Source organism: Pituophis catenifer, unplaced genomic scaffold (genome assembly GCF_029215685.1).
Source record: "Pituophis catenifer annectens isolate HBS135680 unplaced genomic scaffold, rPitCat1.0.hap2 SCAF_6, whole genome shotgun sequence".
Classification (NCBI taxonomy): domain Eukaryota; kingdom Metazoa; phylum Chordata; class Lepidosauria; order Squamata; family Colubridae; genus Pituophis; species Pituophis catenifer.
In genome coordinates this window covers 26,826,692-26,846,679 of record NW_027256886.1, presented here as the reverse complement: position 1 = coordinate 26,846,679, position 19,988 = coordinate 26,826,692, and the positions used below count along the sequence as shown (strand labels likewise).

The window sequence follows — 19,988 nt, the reverse complement described above, 5'->3', positions numbered from 1 at the left end:
AATTCAATGGGCTTTATTAAGTCCGAAACTGATGAATGCGTGTTCACAAAAAGATCTAACAATGCATATGAGATAGTTCTTGTTTATGTTGATGATATTGTTTATATTGGTCCAAATAAGCAAATGAGTGAAATTTTTGCCAAAGCTTTGCAGAGATATTTCACATTGAAATCATTAGGTCATATTAGCACTAATTTAGGTGTTCAGATTGAAAAAACACAGAAGAGGTTTAGTCTTTCACAAGAGGATAAAATTGAACAAATTTTGCATCATTGCAACATGAAAGATGCTAACACAACAAAGTCACCCATGCAAACAGATTTTCACAACTTAACACATGAAGCAAGTCCTGAATTCGAGGATCAAACACTTTATCGTTCAGTCATTGGATCACTGTTGTATATTAGTAGTTGGACCAGACCCGACATTGTACTCAGTGTTAATTTCTTGTCTCGACACGTAGGTAAGGCAAAACAGTTTCATTGGTCATGTATTAAGAAATTATTGAGATACCTAAAACACACTAAACACATGAAGTTATTGTTAGAACCAACACATACTGATTATGCAGAATTATGTTGTTATGCAGATTCTGATTGGGCAAGTGATAAGAAATCACGTAAAAGTACTTCAGGTTATATGATGTTCTTAAATGGATGTCCTGTTTATTGGCAAGTACGTAAACAGAATTTTGTTTCTTGTTCATCTACTGAAGCTGAATATGCTTGTGTTTCAGATGCATGTAATTCTCTAACTTGGTTTGATGCTTTAGACACAGATATCTGGACACACCCGATCCGACCGATCACCATGATGGAAGATAATGAATCGGTGGTTTATATTTCTGAATCACATTTCACAGGTTCTAGGTCCAGACACATTGACATCCGTTATCAAAACATAAAACATTTAGTGAAAAAAGGTTTTGTTAAAATGCAGTATATATCTACACATGATCAAATTGCTGATATGCTCAACAAACCACTTCCAGCAGCTCAACACGAGTATCTGCGTAAGAAGATGTGCCTTATTTGATAATGTACCTGATATTCGCTCAACTGGCAAAAGAAGGGGATTGTCACTGCGGTTTTTTTTTTATTATTTACCAGCTGAGCTCTCATTTCTGGACTATCAGACTTTCCATAGCTTGCCAAGAATCTTTATCAGTAAGCTAAACTACGCATGTCTCTCCACTGCATTCCTTCACACTGTTTTGTTTTTTTTTTCCTTTCTTCTCTTGCCAAGAAAGGTCCGGCTAAGAAATAGCTGGCACGTAACAATTTCTTTAGATAGTTAGATGTTTTATTTTCTTTATAACAAATAAATGAGTTTAATTAGAAGATATATCTTCGGGTTTTGTTTTCTTAAAGTATGCTTGCAAGGAAAAGTCTCAATCCACTCCTCTTAATCAAGGTGCGATTATCCCAAAAGCAGAATGGGATTAATCAGCGCCCTGACAAGTCTTTTGTCTGTCCTACTTAGTAGCTGTTATAGTGGTTACTCTGTATGTTGAAAATGACTCCTGTTTTTTTCTCTGAGGTCTACTAGGTCTTTTGGTTTCCTTAAGATGTTTGGTTTTAAAACTTTTATTGGAAAAATCTGACTCAATCAATTAAGGTAATCTAATTATTCTACAATATTGGATAGGAGTGCTGGTGGAGGACAGACTAAAGTTAGAGCTTTAAGAAGCAAGTGTTTTAAATAAATGACTCAAAAAGGAAAATATCAACTTTATTGAATTTGTCAGTTAATTGTCTGAATATTGAGATACCCACTTTTGTTCATTTTATTACTGAAACATAATACGCAATAATTTCAGAAAATAAAAAAGGAAGACATAAGGCAATTTTTAATATATGAGAGCAGGAAAAAAAATGGCAAATGGAGTATATCTGTTTGCTGACTGAAAATTAGCCGAATTTATATACTATATATTTTAATTATTATATAGGGATATCAATATACTGTATATAAATATTTGACAAATATTTTGAGTTATATGGAATATTCTGACATATATGGTATAATAGTTAAAGGTATGATTATAAATATTGAAATAAGCAACTTTAGAAATTAATAAAATTCCTCCTGCAGGCCTAATTCAGTGTGATGAGACTCTTAATGTCTTGATTTGAACTAACGTCTATGTCTATTATGATTGTTCCTGTTTCCAGCCCGTTCAAAAAACATGAAATCCTAAAATGTAAAAGAATAGGAAAAACATTAGTCAAAAAAACTTCAGACTAAAATGCTTGTTTATTCATATCTTATATCTGCTATTCCAAAAAACAGCACCTGAAGTAACCAACAAACTCCTGAATGTATGACAAGATTGCTGGGATATCTAATAACAGTGCCTCCTCCTCCTCCTCTTACCAATCTCTGAGGATGATCAAGAAGGATACCATGTTTGATAGGTAAAAGGTTGCTGACAGTCTAAGTAGAACTAGAAATGCCTCACTCCTTATCACAGTTTCACCACAGATTATTCACAAGAGCAAAAAGTGAGGTCTTGGTACTAAAGCTTAGCTTGCAGCTGGACTGAAGAGTCCAAGGTTTCCACATAGATAAGGTTCCACATAGATAAAACTATCACTTTCTCTATATTCTCCTTCCAAAGGGGGAGATAGGAGATTAGTTGATAATTCTCTAAAAGAGTTGAATCAAATGATGTTTTCTTGAGGATAGGTGAACTACTACCTCTTTCAGTCACCATCTTCATCCCATTTTCAACCAGCTTCCTGTTATCTTCATGGAAACTGTAATCAACCTAAAAGTATATGGATCTAACCTACGTACTGTATACCCACCTAATAGATGGTGGAGCTGATATCATAAAGAGCACTGTCCATTTTTCTTAGGACAAACAGGATCATAATGTCTCACAAGAAGTTAAATCACACTGTCCTATACCTCCACCCTCAGTGCACATTAACTACTAGCTACAGTAGCTGAACAGCAAAATCTCGAGTTAAGTGGATGATCTGAGCTACTAGAACTAAACTTGCAGAGGCAAGATTTCTGTCTAAATTATAATCCTACACATACCAAGTTTCAATCCTGCTCTATAGCACCTGTTGGTGGTGTCGAAGGTTACTACCACTAAAAAAAGTGGACATGTTGTTTATGGACCACTAAGAGTTGATTTGTCCTAAGTTCCTTTTACTATCTTCATAAACCCATTGTTTCCAGAATTCACTGAATTGTAATGTTTTAGGCCTAGGACTTACCAGAAGAAAGCTAGCCCCTGTTATGATTGCTTTCATATTAATATCAAGATCCATTGGAAAGCCGATTTGAAAAACACTTGCATCTGTAGCAACCTCTCTTGCTAAACCAGTCCATTTTTTTACTATGTTTCCAATTGTAGATTTCCCATCCACAGTTTTCACCTGATTTTAAAAAGAACAAGAGAAAAAAAAGAACAGATTTTATCCTTTCTAAAATTTATTTTTTTTAATAAACTTTATATTTTAGAAAGTATTACATCTTTCTTCCCAGTGTTTAAATTCCCAACATTGATGTCCCAGATAGCATGACAATATTTCAAAATAGCTGAATTAATTTTTATAACTCACCATCAATTATATAAGAAATTTCAATATAAATAAATATGTTCATTAAAAAACATTGTTACTTCAAAATGATCAGCACAACTCCTTTATATTTATAAGTATACTATACTTATATATATATTTATGGAATATTTTAATTACACTAATGAAAACAAATACAAACTAAACTCAGAGAGAGAAAGGACAGTAAAAAAATAAAAAGAATAATGAAAGAAAAATCAAAAGAAAGAAAAAGGAAAGAGTGAACTAAAGAAACAGAAAAGAAATACATAAAGAAGTGGCTTCTAATCTTCAACACAAGAATAAATAAGTTTGGTAGCTCTTCACCTTCTATAAGATTACAAAAGATATATTTTCTTTCCATAACCCATTTTTTATATATAAGAAAATCCATAAAAGATCATTTTTCAACACTGGTGTTAGCAAAAAGATCCATAAAGGTGTTGCCAGAATTTCATAAAAATGCCTTATTTTACCCTTCATTAAAACAATCTAATTTTATATTTCTTCCTTCTACTTCTGAAAATCGTAATCTTTAATTCATTCAATTATTGATATAGGATTTGATTTATCTTGATTTCTTCTTCATCTCATCACATAGGCTTCTTCAAGGCTTTAATAAGTCTCTTTTGTAAATCCAATGGAAAGACATTGTCCAGGTCATTGTTTTAGTTCATCATTTGCATTTCCCTTCTTTTGTATAACAAATACAAAATCCTTATCTGGATCATTCTCTTGGCTTGCTATTTGTATTTCCACTTTAAGTAACTTCTTTGTCTTTTCCAATATTTCTAATTCCACTATTGGATCTCTATGAGTCCACTCTGCATCAAGCAAAATTTGTTTCACATCTACCATTTCTTCATTAACATCCTTCAAACATAGTCTATCCACAGAAACAGACATCGTTATTGATATTGTAGGTATTATGGCTATTAATTTCTTTCCCACTCCCCTTTATTTTTAAAAAATATTATAGTGTTTTTGTCATTTTGTAAATCAGAACAAAAGGCAGGCCTTTTTTTTACTTTTGGTCTGGAATATGATTCCACTAAAATATATTGCTTCATTCCTTCCTATTTGGGACAGCAATTGTCAAGTGATAACAAAGTTATCTTTCAAAATAACTCACCAAATTAAGGAAAGAAATTATAAAAGATTGACAAAGCTGGAGAAATTTAAAACTCCTTTCATTACATAAACTGTGATTATTAACATGAATATATTACTTAAAATATTATTTTAGTATTTGCTTTTTTGTTCCAGAATCATAGTTCCACAACTGACAAAGAATAACTAACAAATTAGCTCTAAGAAAGGACTGTCAAACTCGCGGCTCGCGGGCCAGATGCATCACACACTGGCCACGCCCACACCCGGTTTAGCAAAGGGGAAAAAAGTCCCGATACGTCATGTGATGCCGCTGTGACACCACAAGTTTGACACCCCTACTCTAAGAGGAGAAAGTTAATATTATAAGGTGATGGTTTAGCCAACAGATAAAAACTTAGACATGTTGTAGGACAGAGCTTGATAAGAACATGGAATTCCATTAAAAACAAAACTCAGTAATCTTGTCTTTAACCTTCAGAATTGTTAATTATCTCCACAATAAAAATATTCTGGAATAATTATTATAAGAAACAGCCACAATTACAATATAAATGGACAATCTAGAAATGATAAAAAAAAAAATAAAAGTAAGAATTTATACAGTCACCCAGAATTGCTTTGCAGAGTAAAATGGGCGGCATATAAAATTAATAAATTAGTATATATTGTCACTGCGTTATTTTATTTGCCAGCTGAACTCATCATTTCTGGACTATCTGACCCTCCGCAGCTTGCCAAGAATTGTTATCAGTAAGCTACGTGTTTCCGCATCCACCCACATTCCTTCACTTGCTTCTCACCTCTCTTTCCTTTGTTCTCCTGCCAGCAAGGTCCGTCTTGGACCGGCAGGAAAATTATTTTCAAAAATGTAACAATTAACTTTTCTTAGTTAGTGAGGTGTTTTATTTTCTTTATAACAAATAAATGAGTTTTATTAGAAACCTTCCTCATGTTTCTTTTCAGATTATTGACAACTTGGATTAAGCCACGACCCATCTCCTCTAAACCAGGGTAATTAGTCCCAGAGCCAAACATGGGATTAATAAATGCCCTGACAACGGAGTTCAGGTCTAAGGCCTTACTAATAAATAGTAAACAGAGGTTGTGTTTACCTCAAAATTAACATCCTGATAGCATTGGCAAGGCACGCAAGGTGCAGTAATTTTAAGAACATTTTCTCTGGCCTCATTCTGGATAGTAAATTTTGGTAGGCATGGATGCCAGTTTTGTTTCACATATCCAATGATGTTGCCTAGAGGTGCCTGAACTTCAAGCTGAAAGAGAGAGAAAGAAGAGGAAATCCCAGTTAATACAAAAGGTAGATTTATAATTTTATCTAGCACAAAGTACACAAAAAAGATTTCATTCATTCATAGTCAAAATCAGTGTACACTAATACTGAAGGTTAAAATAAGATTTGAGGATCTTATTTAACAAAACTAATAGATAATACAGAGAGAACAGAAATATACCTGAGAAGGTAAATCACTTTCTTAGCCTTAACTATCTTACCATCCTTCTCTTCTAACTCCCAAAAAGGTTCATGATGACATGAACCTGCAGTAGGAAGACGTCTTGTCTTCCAGTGCAATATAGAGAAGAGAGATGCTGAAACAAATTCTCAATATACACATTCAAAATAATCTAAACTTAGGTTCCAAAGTAATTAGGAATTGTGCTTGGAATGTTAATATGGAGCCATTTGACTACTTTAGAACTATTTACTCTCAAACCCACATTCATGTATTGCAACTGCCATGCTGGAAGGCCAATTTTCCCATAAGGATGAATGTATCCACTTGAATCAGTAATGTCCACAAAGAAAAAGTTGTAAGTGAAGTAAATTCACCCCACCTTTTATCATTTCTCCAGATCGTATAGGGGATCTCTTCTTTCAATTATCTGATAAGTGCTCAAGTATGATACCCATTGTAGACAAATCTCTTTTTCAGAGCAGGTCAAATCCAGCCTAAGATAATAGCAAGCTATTTGTAATATCTTTAAAACCAAGAGGTCTAGGTTTATTGGGACAATGAAATTATGACTATGCCATTGTGAAATATTTCCTTTGTTTTAGCCTGGCTTTTCGTCCCAAATCTCACAAATTCTAAATGCCAAACTAAAATCTCATAGAATCATAGGGGATGATGGGATCTTCAGGGATCTTTGAGGTTTTTCTATAGTCCAAACTTCTGCCAAAGGCTCCTTCAGTGATGAAATCTGTCCGGCTCGCGTGAACCGGTACTGCCGCCGCCGCATGGTTCAGCAAATCGGTAGCAGCGGCAGCACAAGGCTCCGCCCACCCACCCGGATGTCGTTACTTCCTGGTTTTAACCAGGAAGTAACCTGTTTTTGACCCTCTGTACATTTGCAGAAGGCTTTGCGCATGCATAGAGGGTCAAAAATAGCGTGTACGAGCTTCCAGTACGGAAGGTAAGTAGATTTCACCCCTGGCTACCTTATACAGGTAGTTCTCAACTTACAAAAGTTTGCTTAGTTACCATTCGAAGTTACCACAGCACTGAAAAAAGTCACCTATGACCATTTTTCACACTTAAGACCATTGCAACATCCCATGGCCACAAGATTTATGTTTGGATGCTTGACAACTGCCTCACATTCATGACAGTGGCAGTGTCCTGGGGTCATGTGATCACTTTTTGCAGCCTTCAGACAAGCAAAGTCAAAGGAGAAACTACTTAACAACCATGTTACTAATTTAATGACTGCAGCGATTCATGTAAATGTGGCAAGAAAAGTCATAAAGCGGGACAAAACTCATTTAACAAGTTTCTCACTTAGCAACATCAATTTGGGGCTCAATGGTTGTCCAATCTTTTCTTGAAAACTTCCAGCGATGGACCACTTACAACTCTGGGAAGCAAGCTGTTCCACTGATTGATCATGTTCACTATCAGGAAATTCCTTCTTTTTTCCAGGTTGGATCTTTCTCTATCCATTACATCTTGTCCTACCCTCAGGTACTATGGGGAAGAAATCCATGCTCTCTTCCTTGTGACAGCCTTTCAAGTTTTAGAAGACTGCTATTATATCTCTCCCAAGCCTTCTCTTTGTTAGATTAAACATACCTAATTTGCTTAGCCATTTTATTGGTTCGATTTCCATTTATATGCTGCCCTTTTGTGGAGACCCAGGGCGGCTTACAATGCGTTAAGCAATAAACTTCATACTTTTGTATATACCTGCTTAGTAGAGCTTTCACTCCCCCACCCCCAGCAGTGTTCTTTTTTATTCAAAGTCAGCTTATTGCCCCCACAAACCAGGTCCTCATTTTACCTACCTCAAAAGGATGGAAGGCTGAGTCAACCTTGAGCCTGGTGAGATTTGAACTTGCAGTAATTGCAGACAGCTGGTTTTACTTAATAGTGCTTTAGACTGCTGTGCCACCAAGGCTCTTCCATCATATAATTTATCTCTAGAGACCATCATCATCTTTGTTGTTCTTTTCTGCACTCTTTCTAAAACCTCAGCATCTCTTTTGTATCATAGTGACTGAACTGGACACAATATTCCAAATATGGTCTCACTAGTGCAGTATAAAGTAGCTATCACTTCCTGTGAACTTGATGCTATTCCTCTGACTCACTGACTGACTCAAGGAATTTGATTATCTCACAAGTTTTATTTTAAAAATAGTTTTATTCTTTCTGTATATCTTTCACTAATATTTATATATGTCATATATAGCCTGGTAAAACAGGTGCCCTTTTGCCTATCAGTTGATAAGAGAGTCATGCTTTAAGGCAAAATGGTTGCTTGGAACATGATAAATTTGTGTTCAGGTGGAAATAAACTTAAGAGAGCTGTTAACTATCACTTGAAAATCATAATGTAGCTTCAGAACAAAGAACGGTCCTGCCCTTACACAATAAAAGGATCTGTTTATTACGGATGCAATCATTTAATTTTTCCACAAATGAAGGAGGGCACTAATTATTGCTTGGTAACAGAATACTATTTGTTTTCCTGATATTCTGCAATGTCCTTGCCTCACAATTATTCTCACATTTGATGAAAGAGTATAACATTAACTACACACACACACACACACACCTTCTGTAATGTCTTTCTTCCTGAAATTTTAATCATCTTCCCTGATGATAAGTTTCTGAAAATTCAAATGCTTGCAAATGCTTTTGTAAATATTTGGTCTATCTAGTTGTTAGAAGGCTTCCCAACTGAAACAAAGCTGTAAAATTAATTCTTTGAAATACTCTAAAACATGTAGGGAAAGACACAACTGACTTGCCAAGTTGTTGGAAGTTGCACTAGAAGGAATTCACAACGGCTGTTCTCTTGATGATAAAGAAACCGATTTAATAGAAAAAAATCAAATGTTGGGCACAGGAAGGGAAAAAGCTGTTTACCTCTTGCAGGCAACAAATACAAGGACAGCAGCAACTGGAGCAATGGAACTCTCTTGACAATTGCATTACTGGTTGGTTTGTACTGTCAAAGAGTTTTATGGTAAACGATCTCAAAGGGCCGTAACAATTCAGGTTGAAGTCATCATTTTCTTCAGCTGCGAAGAATATCCAATGCCCCATGGCATTTTTTACTTCATACTTATTACAAGTTTCAAAGCCACTTATCACTGAAAAAGAAGCAAAAACTTTACAATTAAGTGAATCTAAATGCTTATCATTAAGAGGAACTGAGAAGAAAGAGAAACCAGCTTCAGACTCTAATATTCAATTTCATAACACACAATACAGTATGGTGACATCCAAATTTTATCAGCCAATTCCATCTGGTCAGGCAGGGAAGGTATTTTGTGGATCCCATCAGTCAAAAGATTCTGATTGGCAGGTCCAGGAAGATAATCTTCTCAGAGTCCCATCCTCTGGACCATTTCTCCTACTCCCACTGAGGCAGGCGCCCACTCTCTTGGCCTTTTCAAAGGTGTGAAAACATGATTCTGTGGGCTTGTTTGGGACACACAGAGAAGCATGCACCCATGGGGCTGATTAGTGCCCTAAAAATCTTTCCCCTGTCTTTTACTTAATTTTAATATTGAATTTTAATCACTCTTTGTAATTTGTAAAGAGTCCAGCCTCTCCCCCTTATTCAAGAAAGTAAAGACTCTTGAAACTTGGCATTTCAAAAGGAACCTTTTATTGAAAAGGGGTGATAGCAAAACGAATTCAAAGCAGGCTCTGGGATCCCTCAAGGCATATAACTAGAATAGAGGAAATTAGAGTCCCCTCCCAACAGTCCGATGTGGATCCAATCAATTCACACTGTACCGGCCACTCTGAGAAAGAGATAAGAGAACTTTCTCAGGGCCATCTTCCGGAGATGCAGTGCACATGGCCCACCTCCCTCCTTATATTTCCTAAGAGGTGAGAAAGTACCAGGCAGCTAGGGTGCCAGACAACGGTTATAAATCAGGTTAAAGGTTATGCAAGAATGCAATGCAGGATATGAGATAAATAGCAAAGGGAAAGATGAGAAATGTGCGAAGGACCAAATCCCCCCTTCCTCCGAAGAATTGCAGATACACGGATCTGACACTCCACTCTTGCCTCTTTTTAAATTTTATATACCATTTTTATGTTTTAATATTTTTATTTGTACACTGCTCAGAATCCCTTGGGCAGGAAGATAGGTGGTTTTGAAATTTGCTAAATAAAAATAAATTGCCATGTAGATTGTCACATCCTTACGGCTCTCCCCCAGCACCTAACGAGTTTTCATTCACACATTTTATTTTTATTTATTTATCACATTTTTCTAGCGTCCATCACATTTGCGTGACTCTGAGATATTTATAAATAAACTCCATCTCTAATATAACCTTTAAAAGGCCAAATACGACCAAACAAAAAGTTTTTTGCCATACACCCCAATTTTATCCCCAAATAATTGTAAGACCCCAAATAATTTATTGGCTAAGTATCATTGTGGATCATGTACAGAGTGCACAGTCAATAAATAATATCAATGAATAAATATTTCAGATTTACAAAACTATATATTTTCCTAATCCTCAGTCATTATTGAAATAATAAAGCAACATACGTACTTTCCATAAGCTCAATCTGCTCTGCAACTGTTATCTGATCAAGCTGTTGCCATAATAAAAAATAAATAACAGACAAGAATTAAAACTGAAGAAACATTTACAAACATTAAATGACCGATTATCCTATGACTATAAATATTTTCAAAAGCATTAATAACACTGCCATTTTATTGGTATTATTTATTCAGATTACATAATACATGCTATAGCCAGGAAGAATTATTATCTATTTTGCTTGGTGATCTTTTCTTCCCCCAAACAAAGGATAGGATGGCGGTACATGTCAAAACATATTTCTGGATTATCTATTCAGTGTCTAGTTGCTGTTCCATATTTGTTATATTTAAATAAATTCTTGAAGATATGTATCAAAAATACGCAAAACTGTATGCATTCATGGAAGAGAAATTAGAACTTGGGTGTCAGAACCTGGTATCTCTGACTAACGTTAGGATCTCAATATCCTGATTGGGTCCACTTGGCCTGAGCATAATTTAACTTATCCTCTGAATTTTCTACAATGCATCATCAAAAGAATTCTGAGCACTGTGGGTGATTTAAATAATAATTATTGTGCCAGGGGATAATCCATCAATCTTTGTCAACAGGGATTGTTTTTCCAGGTCTGCTGTCAATTGAAAATGCTCTTCTACTTGCACACAGGTTTAAATTGCTAGCTGATTCTGTTGCAACTGCCTGAACAACTGAGTAGGCAAATCCTACATTGACCAGGTGTACACACTTAGAAATGTTAACAGTTATTAATATTATTTATTTTTATTGCTCGGAGGTACAAAAACAACACTTGGCAATATAAAAGCAATCTATCACAGTTTTCTTTCAAAGTGAAGTGCCAAGCCCAAATGTGCTTTAGTCTGGAGAGACATTTTACTCACAAAATCCATCAGCATCTATAAAATATTGCTTGAACCTTAGAGGATTGGGATATACTTAATGTTTTAAAGAAAGTAGCTTGGCAATTTAATAACAAATTTTAAATTTGTTTGTCTTTTTAAATTTTGGGCCAAATTGAGATATTTCCTTTTAATCTGTTCTTAATGTATTTATTATGTGTTTTTATTTGGCTGTACACCGCCCTGAGTCCCTAGGGAGAAGGGCGGTATATAAATTTGAAGTAAATAAATAAAAATAAATAAATAGAAAAAATATATTTTAAAAAACTGAAAAGAACACAGCAAAAATACTTGATGGAGAGAATTCTTTCAGAGTGAATACAGATAGTCTTTTGACTTACGACCAAAATTGAACCCAAAATTTCTGTTGTTGCTAAGTGAAACATTTGTTCTGTGAGTTTTGCTCCATTTTACAACCTTTCTTGCCACCCTTGTTAAATGAATCCCTCCACTTATTAAGTTAGGGACATGGTTGTTAAGTGAATCTGGCTTCCCCATTGGCTTTTTTTTGTCAGAATTTCGTAAAAGGTGATCACATCATCCCTGAATACTGCCATTGTTGTAAATGTGAGTCAGTTGCCAAGCATCTGAATTTTGATCATGTGACCATGGGGATACTGCAATGGTCAGAAGTGTGAAAAAAGGTCATAAGTCACTTTTTTCAGTGACATTGAAACTTCAAACAGTCACTAAACCAACTGTTGTATGTTGAAGACTACCTATTTGCTCCATAGTTCAAAAATTAGTTTCACATTTTACTAATGACTAAGGTATTTGTGGGATCCCATGCTTCTCTACAAAGGAGCAAGAGAATAAACTGAAAATAAGAGTAATATACCTGACTGAAATATTCCAATCCACGAGGGCACTTGGGAATCTGAGGTGGCGGCGGCATCCAGATTATGGCTGGAGGTGGGTTGGCTTGAACTAAGAAAATTAAAGAGGATTTAAAAAAAAAAACCTCAGACAACTATTTTGAATTTTAGACTGCTGAAAGCCTTCTTCTAAAGACCTGTAGTATCTGGATATACTTTGGCAGGGCCATTTCATAAGTATCAATGAAGCACAGCATAATTCTACATTATAGTCTGGACTATTGTAATGCTCTCTACATGGGGCTCTCCTTGAGGAGCACTCGGAGGCTCCAACTGGCGCAGAGTGCGGCCGCACGGGTGATGATGGGAGCGATGTGGCGCTCCCATGTAACGCCTCTCCTGCGCGAGCTGCACTGGCTCCTGGTGGTCTTCTGAGTGCGCCTCAAGGTTTTAGTTATCACCTTCAGAGTGCTCCATGGCTTAGGACCTGGTTATTTGCGGGACCGCCTGCTACCACCAATAGCCTCCCACCGACCAGTACGCTCCCATAGAGAGGGGCTCCTCCGGGTGCGGTCGGCCAAACAATGTCGACTGGCAGCCCCCAGGGGGAGAGCCTTCTCTGTGGGGGCACCTACTATCTGGAACGAGCTCCCCCCGGAGATACAGAGGATCCCGGATCTGCGTACCTTCCGTCGCGCGCTTAAGACTTTCCTATTTCATCAAGCTGGCCTGACCTAAATTTTCCTCTTTAAATGGGAATTTTAAATTTGGTTTTAAATTATTAGGGTTTTAAAATGATTCAGCCAAATTTATTTAATTGGTTTTATTTCTATTTTAAATTTTGTATTTATGTGTTTTATTTTATGGCTGTTCACCGCCCTGAGTCCTTCGGGAGTAGGGCGGTATACAAATTTAAATAAATAAATAAATAAATAAATAAATAAATAAATAAATAAATAAATAAATAAATAAATAAATAAATAAATAAATAAATAAACAAACAAATAAATAAATAAATAAATAAATAAATAAATAAATAAATAAATAAATAAATAAATAAATATAAGGTACTGTTGATGCCAATCAACAATCAAATTAAACCAGCTGCACTATTGGGAAAACGTGTATCTAGAATAAGGCATTCAAACTTTTATTTCAACAAAAGGCAAAATATCCACTAGAGGGTGCAAAGGACTTGGTTGATGAAATTTGAAAGGAAATTTCAACAGAACTGCAACAAATATTTTTACAAACACCTTATTGTTGTCATACGTATTGAAGATTTCCAGAAGATTGAACTATTTAGGGTTTAAATTAAATATATATGCCATTAAATTGAGTTCAATTTCTAGAGACTTCACAGACATGACCATGACATTTACTTGAAAGCAATATCACAGTATTATAGGGAATGTGGTGGCTCAGTGGCTAAGACGCTGAGCTCAGCGGTTCAAATCCCTAGTGCCGTGTAACGGGGTTGGCTCCCGTTACTTGTCCCAGCTTCTGCCACCTAGCAGTTCGAAAGCACGTAAAAAATGCAAGTAGAAAAATAGGGACCACCTTTAGTGGGAAGGTAACAGCATTCTGTGTGCCTTTGGCACCACATGACCATGGAGATGACTTCGGACAGCGCTGGCTCTTTGACTTTGAAACGGAGATGAGCACTGCTTCCTAGAGTCGGGAACGACTAGCACATATGTGCGAGGGGAACCTTTACCTTTTAATATCACAGTGGGTTCCCATTGACTTTTTCTGTGTTGGTTTTTCTTTTTCTGTTTCTCTTTCCTTGTCTAGCATACAACTCTGATATTCCCATGTACAATAGTGTCCCATTCACATACTAACTAGGTATGACTCAGCTTAGCTTTGAGTGCAGTTGAAATCAGCCAGGTAATGGCACCAGCTGGAACATTTGAAAATCACTCAGAGTTTAATTAATAGAGACGTGCGATGCTTTGGCTTCAATTCCCAAAAGATGTTTTGGAGTGTGAACATAGCACCTGTCTGCAATGCCTTAAAGCAATTACGTCTTTTCCTAGGATCACAATTCAGCTATTTTATAGAGATGCAGACAAGTATAGTCATTGTGTCCCTGTGTCTTTCAACACGCCATTCTATGATCCAGTTCAAAGCATTGCATAGCCCTACTGTGCACACATTCAAAATGTTCTTTCAGAAGCACCTCTCTTTGAAGCACTAAACCAGCTATACCTTGTTATGCAATTGCATCGAAACTATTCCTGTGCACAACTTATCTGGAGATAAAACTCTGCATAAGTACTATCTTTGCATGCACACAGAAAAGCAAACAAGCAATTGCTTGAATCCTTCAAAAGGAGGTACTTCGTCAAACTAATACTTTGCATAGCCCCCAATAAGTGATTATGTTTTTTTTTTTTCTGAAAGATATTTATTAGAGAAAGGATTCTTTGAAGTGCAGATTGACAAACATACACTCTTTTTATCACTTTCTTAAAGTAACTGTATTTTTCCTGGGCTCACACAGTAGTTGCTCAATTCCAGCCAAAATGCATTTGAGATGAGGCTTTTACCATGGACCCATGCCTGCTCTGAAGCACCTTCTCTCATTTTCCTAGGATCATATGGCTTCTTTAAGTAGGGCCCTATAGGGGTAACATCGGTGTCACCCCTGCTCCAAAGAACTGAAATGCAATTCACCCCTATTATTTGTGTCTATAAATTTTAAGCAAGAAGGTTTATTAATTCCTGGAGTGGAGATCAGTCAATCTTTATATTTAAAGCTGTAGCTTAACATGGATCTGTCAGGTTAAAAGCATTTTTACATTTCTGAACAGATCAAGGGTTTGGCTAAGGCTTCCTGGATGTTAGAAGTTGGTGGACTGTTTTGGAATATGTGATGGGTTTACCACCTTGTTCTTCTTTTTAATTTGTCCCAATTTGGTTTCATTGTTTATTACTTCTTATTATAGTGTTCCTATATGGTGGCCAGAGTCAGACATATCAAGCTGGATCAAATAAATGAAGTTCCCAATACTGCAATTATACCAGGAAACATAGCTAAGTAACAAAAACACCCATTCACCTAAGTCTCTTTCGAACAAGAATTCTCTCTCAGCCTATGGTCTTAAGGGATTGAAGTGAGTATAAAATGACTATAGGAAAAGGATGGAAGAACAAATGTATGTTTATTTTATATAAACGACATGCTGTATGCCATGATTATCTACAATAGAAAAGACACTGTAGCAATAGCTCTTAGACTTATATACCACTTCATAATGTTTTACAGCCCTCTTTCAGCGCTTTACAGGGTCAGCATATTGCCCCCAACAATCTGGGTCCTCATTTTACTGACCTCGGAAGGATGGAAGGCCAAGTCAACCTTGAGCTGATCAGGATCCAACTCCTAACTGTGGATAGAGTTTGCCAGCAATACTGCATTCTGACCACTGCACCAACAGGGCTCCTATACAACCTTGGTGACCTTCCTAGAATAGTTCAGATCACTACAATTTTATTTCTTTGAAATATGACTACATTCTGTAAATTTACAGAGTGTAGGACAAAGAATTTGTTCTGTTACTTTATTTTTGTTAACTCACCAAATTTTAATGAGTGACTATAATAAAGATTATTATTACCTGGAAATGCTGGTCCATACTGAGGATAGTGGACTTGAGAATGTGAATAAGCTGGACCTGAATATTCTGGAGGTGCCGATGTGGGCTTAGTTTCATTTGCTGGAAGAAGAGAAAGACATACAGATATACAGTATTACATGCACGCCTTGTATAAATTACATAAATAAATGGCATTTTATGCCCTATTGCAAGTGTATGTATAGTAACTGAATTTTGCCAGTGCTTTAAGGATTATTTTGAATGAGCCCATTCATTAATATATAGAAATGAAATCAAAATATATGCATTACATGACCAAACATGTAAAATAAAATGAAAATGAAAATGAAAAAGTGAAATTTTTTACATATAAACATTCTTTTAAACAGGCTTTTAAACATGCTAATCTATTGCATTATTCTATTGCATTATACAGCTACTCCTTGCTCAACTACGGCAATTTGGACTGTCAACTCCATTGATACCCACATAAAGCACAATGTTACATGATTGTGCCAACTTACAATGGCAGTTACAACAGTTGCAGTTGGTGTTAAGACAAATCCTGCATGGTTACAGCATCCTGCAGTCATAAGATTGCCATTTGTAACCCATCTGCTGCCTTGTCCATTGACTTTGCTTCTTGGAAGCCGGCACCAACTGTTAAAAATGGTGATCGTGTGACTGTGGGATGCTATAACATTGTAGTTGTGAAATGGCTGCCAAACATGCAAATTGTGATTGTATGACATTCATACTTAAACTATCTCAGGGAGTGTTTGTGTGTGTGTGTGTGTGTGTCAAAAGGAGACTGTTTCATCTCAGGTAACAAAGTTATTTTTCCAGTCTGAAAACTGTACAATGCCTCTGCAGACATTCCTGGTTTTACTAAAGAAATAAAATTGTTGTTTATATTCATTTGTAAACTTGAGAACTTCCCATACCATTCTCTTACACATATAGACATATAACAGATATGTTACTTACACATTTCCATCTTCTTTTATTTTGTCTTATCTGAAAAAACAAGACATTTCTTTTATCATGTAAGTAAACACATTGTTTCAGATTCTTCAGTTTGCTTTTTGAGTTCATAGATAAAACTAAAGAGTGGGTTGCCAAACATTATGAAGAAATCAATGTAGGCTTTCAAAAGATCCAAGTAATCTGTAAATAAAATCAAATATGACTTTTGAAAAAGGTGTGATACATTTTTAGTACATTGTAACATACATATTTGAAGGATAATTCCATTTCAAGGACAATCTTCTGGGCTCCAAATGTTATACTTTCATAGAAAATCCAAGAGTCTATTGTTGAATTTCACCACGTTGCTAGTGCTTCAAAATTATCTTTCTTGAAAAATGATAATTTTGTGTATGCATGTTCCAACTATAATTCCATTACAATAGTGATTTTCTTTTTTAAAAAATACAAATAATACAAACATATTACATATATATCTAAATACAAAAAAAGAAATACAATAGTGATTTTCTAATCTAACAAAATCATATGTCCTTATATCTTACTAAAATTGGATTTTTTTTTACTAGTTATTGCTATAGCATAACAATAAACTACATTAATGTACTATTGGTTCTTTTGCATAAAAGCTGGTTTTTAAAGCTCTGTTAATTTTAAAATGTGTTTGAGATGCTTTGTGTTTCAAGAAATTCTTCTGAATTGCATAGTAGTAGTTTTATTTTATTTTGTTCCAAATGATACATTTACAAGACAAGATTTGGCTCATAATTTTAGAAAGGGCATATCTTTCAGCCAGTGTAATATGATACAGAGAAACTTACTATCTAGAGAGTCATATTCTCTTTAAAAAAAGGAAAGCAAAATACATAACATATTTAAGAACACAAGTCTGAATAATGTACTATTTCCTGTGCTTAGAAATATAATTTAACTTGAAACCTTTCATCCTTTTGAAAAAGTTATGAAGAGTCACTTTTATGTATTAAAGTGTCCTAAATTTGGATAACTTCTAGATGTGTAAACTTCTGCTCTTCTCCCCCCCACCCCCACCCCAAAAAGCTATAAGGGTTGTGCAAATCATTCAGAAGTGTTTTGCAACCACAGATCTGGATTCTCTGAATCACTGATTTGGGAAAGATACCTGAATTAAGATGGATTGCTGTAGAACATTCTGTTTCCAAATTCTTCAATTTTGCAGTAAATAAATATTAGCAATAAATAGAGCCTTGGTAGTACAGTGGTCTAAGGCACCCTGTTATTAAGCTGGTTATTAAGACCAGCTGCCTGCAATTACTGCAGGTTCGAATCTCGCCAAGGCTCAAGGTTGACTCAGCCTTCCATCCTTTCTAAGGTAGGTAAATTGAGGACCCAGTTGTGGGGGCAATAAACTGACTTTGTATAAATATACAAAAGAATGAAGGCTATTGCTTAGCGCATTGTAAGCTGCCCTGAGTCTCCGGAGAAGGGTGGCATATAAATCAAATTAAAAAAAAAAAAAAAGATTAGCCTGACTGACCATATTTATTTGTTTTCATTCTATGTTTCTTGCTATGCTCTTTCTTTCTAGATGGATGGATGGTTGGACAGATATTTTATTAATTGGTTAAAGTTCTGGGAAGGCCAAAGCTTCATACTGGAATCAGGTCCCAACAGGAGCCCTTAGGAAATGAGCAAACATTCATGAGTTTCAATATGTGTGGCCTAAGAATGAAGGATAGCATTGTTACACATGAGAATTCTGTCAGGTAGAAAGAGGCCTTATTACAAAAGCAGAACAGGGAGGCTGCAGTTGGAAGGCTGGGCTACTTACCCACAGCTCTATCAACAGAGCCCTTCACCCAATAGTGGATTCTTTTTGATATGTGTCAGCTTTTCAAGAGAGAACAGACTAGGAAACTAAAGTCATGAATGCTAACAGTATTTTTATTATAACAACACAGTAATAGAATCTTGCAAGTTTGAATGTACTTCCCCTCGTTTTCCTTTATCTTCATTAGAACTATCTTCATTTATTTATTTATTTATTTATTATTCGTATTTCTATGCCGCCCAACTCTCCGAGGACTCTGGGCGGCTTACAACAAAGACAGTATAAACAATATACTATAAGAGACGTTAAAAAACCCATACATACCGCTCATGCCCAGATCTCGCAAGATCGCAGTGGCGAGATCAACGCCCCCAAGCCTGCTGGAAAAGCCAGGTTTTCACCATTTTCCAGAAGGCCAGTAGGGTGTGAGCGGTCCAGGCCTCAGGAAGTAGTTGATTCCAGAGAGCCGGGGCAGCCACAGAGAAGGCCCTCCCCCGCCTTACTTGGGTTGAAGTTCCAATTTGAGATTTCTTTTATATGACTCTTGTCTTGGTTGTAATTCTTTCTTTTCTTTCTTTTTCTTTCTGAAAAAAATTTCCTTTTGCCCATTACATAAGCCCCAAGTAAGCCAGCCTCCTCTTGAACTGAGTGAGACAATGTGCAGTGCTCCTGAGCTTAGATATAGTCACATGGATGTAATTCTTTGGATAAGAAGAGAAACTATAACCAAACAGAGTTGGACCATTCATGTTTCATGTCCTTGAGTTTTGCCTTAGTAGCTAAGTTACTGCAGTAAAAAAATGGAGTATCACAAGGAAGCTAGATTTAATGTGGGTGAGCTGCATGCACATGGCCTACAAAAGAAATGGAACACAAATAAATGCAAGGGAGTGTCTGCACCAGCTCTTATGCTTTGCTTATGCTCTGTTTCAGAGTGCTGATTGAAAAGAATGGATCAGGATTGTTCTTGAAGATTCTAGAAGTAGTTTCACCTTGATATAGCACAATGGTTCTCAAACTTTTATTTACCATGGATCCCTTTGAAATAACTTTTGTGGTTAGGGAATATGGCCATGGACCCAAGACGATTTAACTCAAGATTTAAATCATAACATTTCTTTAAACA

The 19,988-nt window shown here is 35.9% G+C and overlaps 1 protein-coding gene across 3 annotated transcripts in view; it reads right to left on the bottom strand.

Annotated features, from left to right (window-relative positions):
* Positions 1-1,761: 1,761 nt before the first annotated feature.
* The window catches only part of LOC139318772 (phospholipid scramblase 1-like), a 25,880-nt gene continuing 7,653 nt past the window's right edge, over positions 1,762-19,988 (bottom strand). Inside the window, exons 2-9 of one of the 3 annotated variants that reach the window (XM_070946367.1) lie at positions 17,053-17,082; positions 16,087-16,185; positions 12,487-12,575; positions 10,735-10,777; positions 9,077-9,303; positions 5,801-5,962; positions 3,231-3,392; positions 1,762-2,196 (exon numbers count right to left, since the gene is read on the bottom strand). In XM_070946367.1, coding sequence (XP_070802468.1) covers positions 2,137-2,196; positions 3,231-3,392; positions 5,801-5,962; positions 9,077-9,303; positions 10,735-10,777; positions 12,487-12,575; positions 16,087-16,185; positions 17,053-17,062 — 852 coding nt within the window. In that variant the 5' untranslated portion in view covers positions 17,063-17,082 and the 3' untranslated portion in view covers positions 1,762-2,136. Of the gene's footprint in view, positions 2,197-3,230; positions 3,393-5,800; positions 5,963-9,076; positions 9,304-10,734; positions 10,778-12,486; positions 12,576-16,086; positions 16,186-17,052; positions 17,233-19,988 lie in introns of those variants that run through there. The other 2 variants (XM_070946368.1, XM_070946366.1) reach the window with 2 other exon arrangements.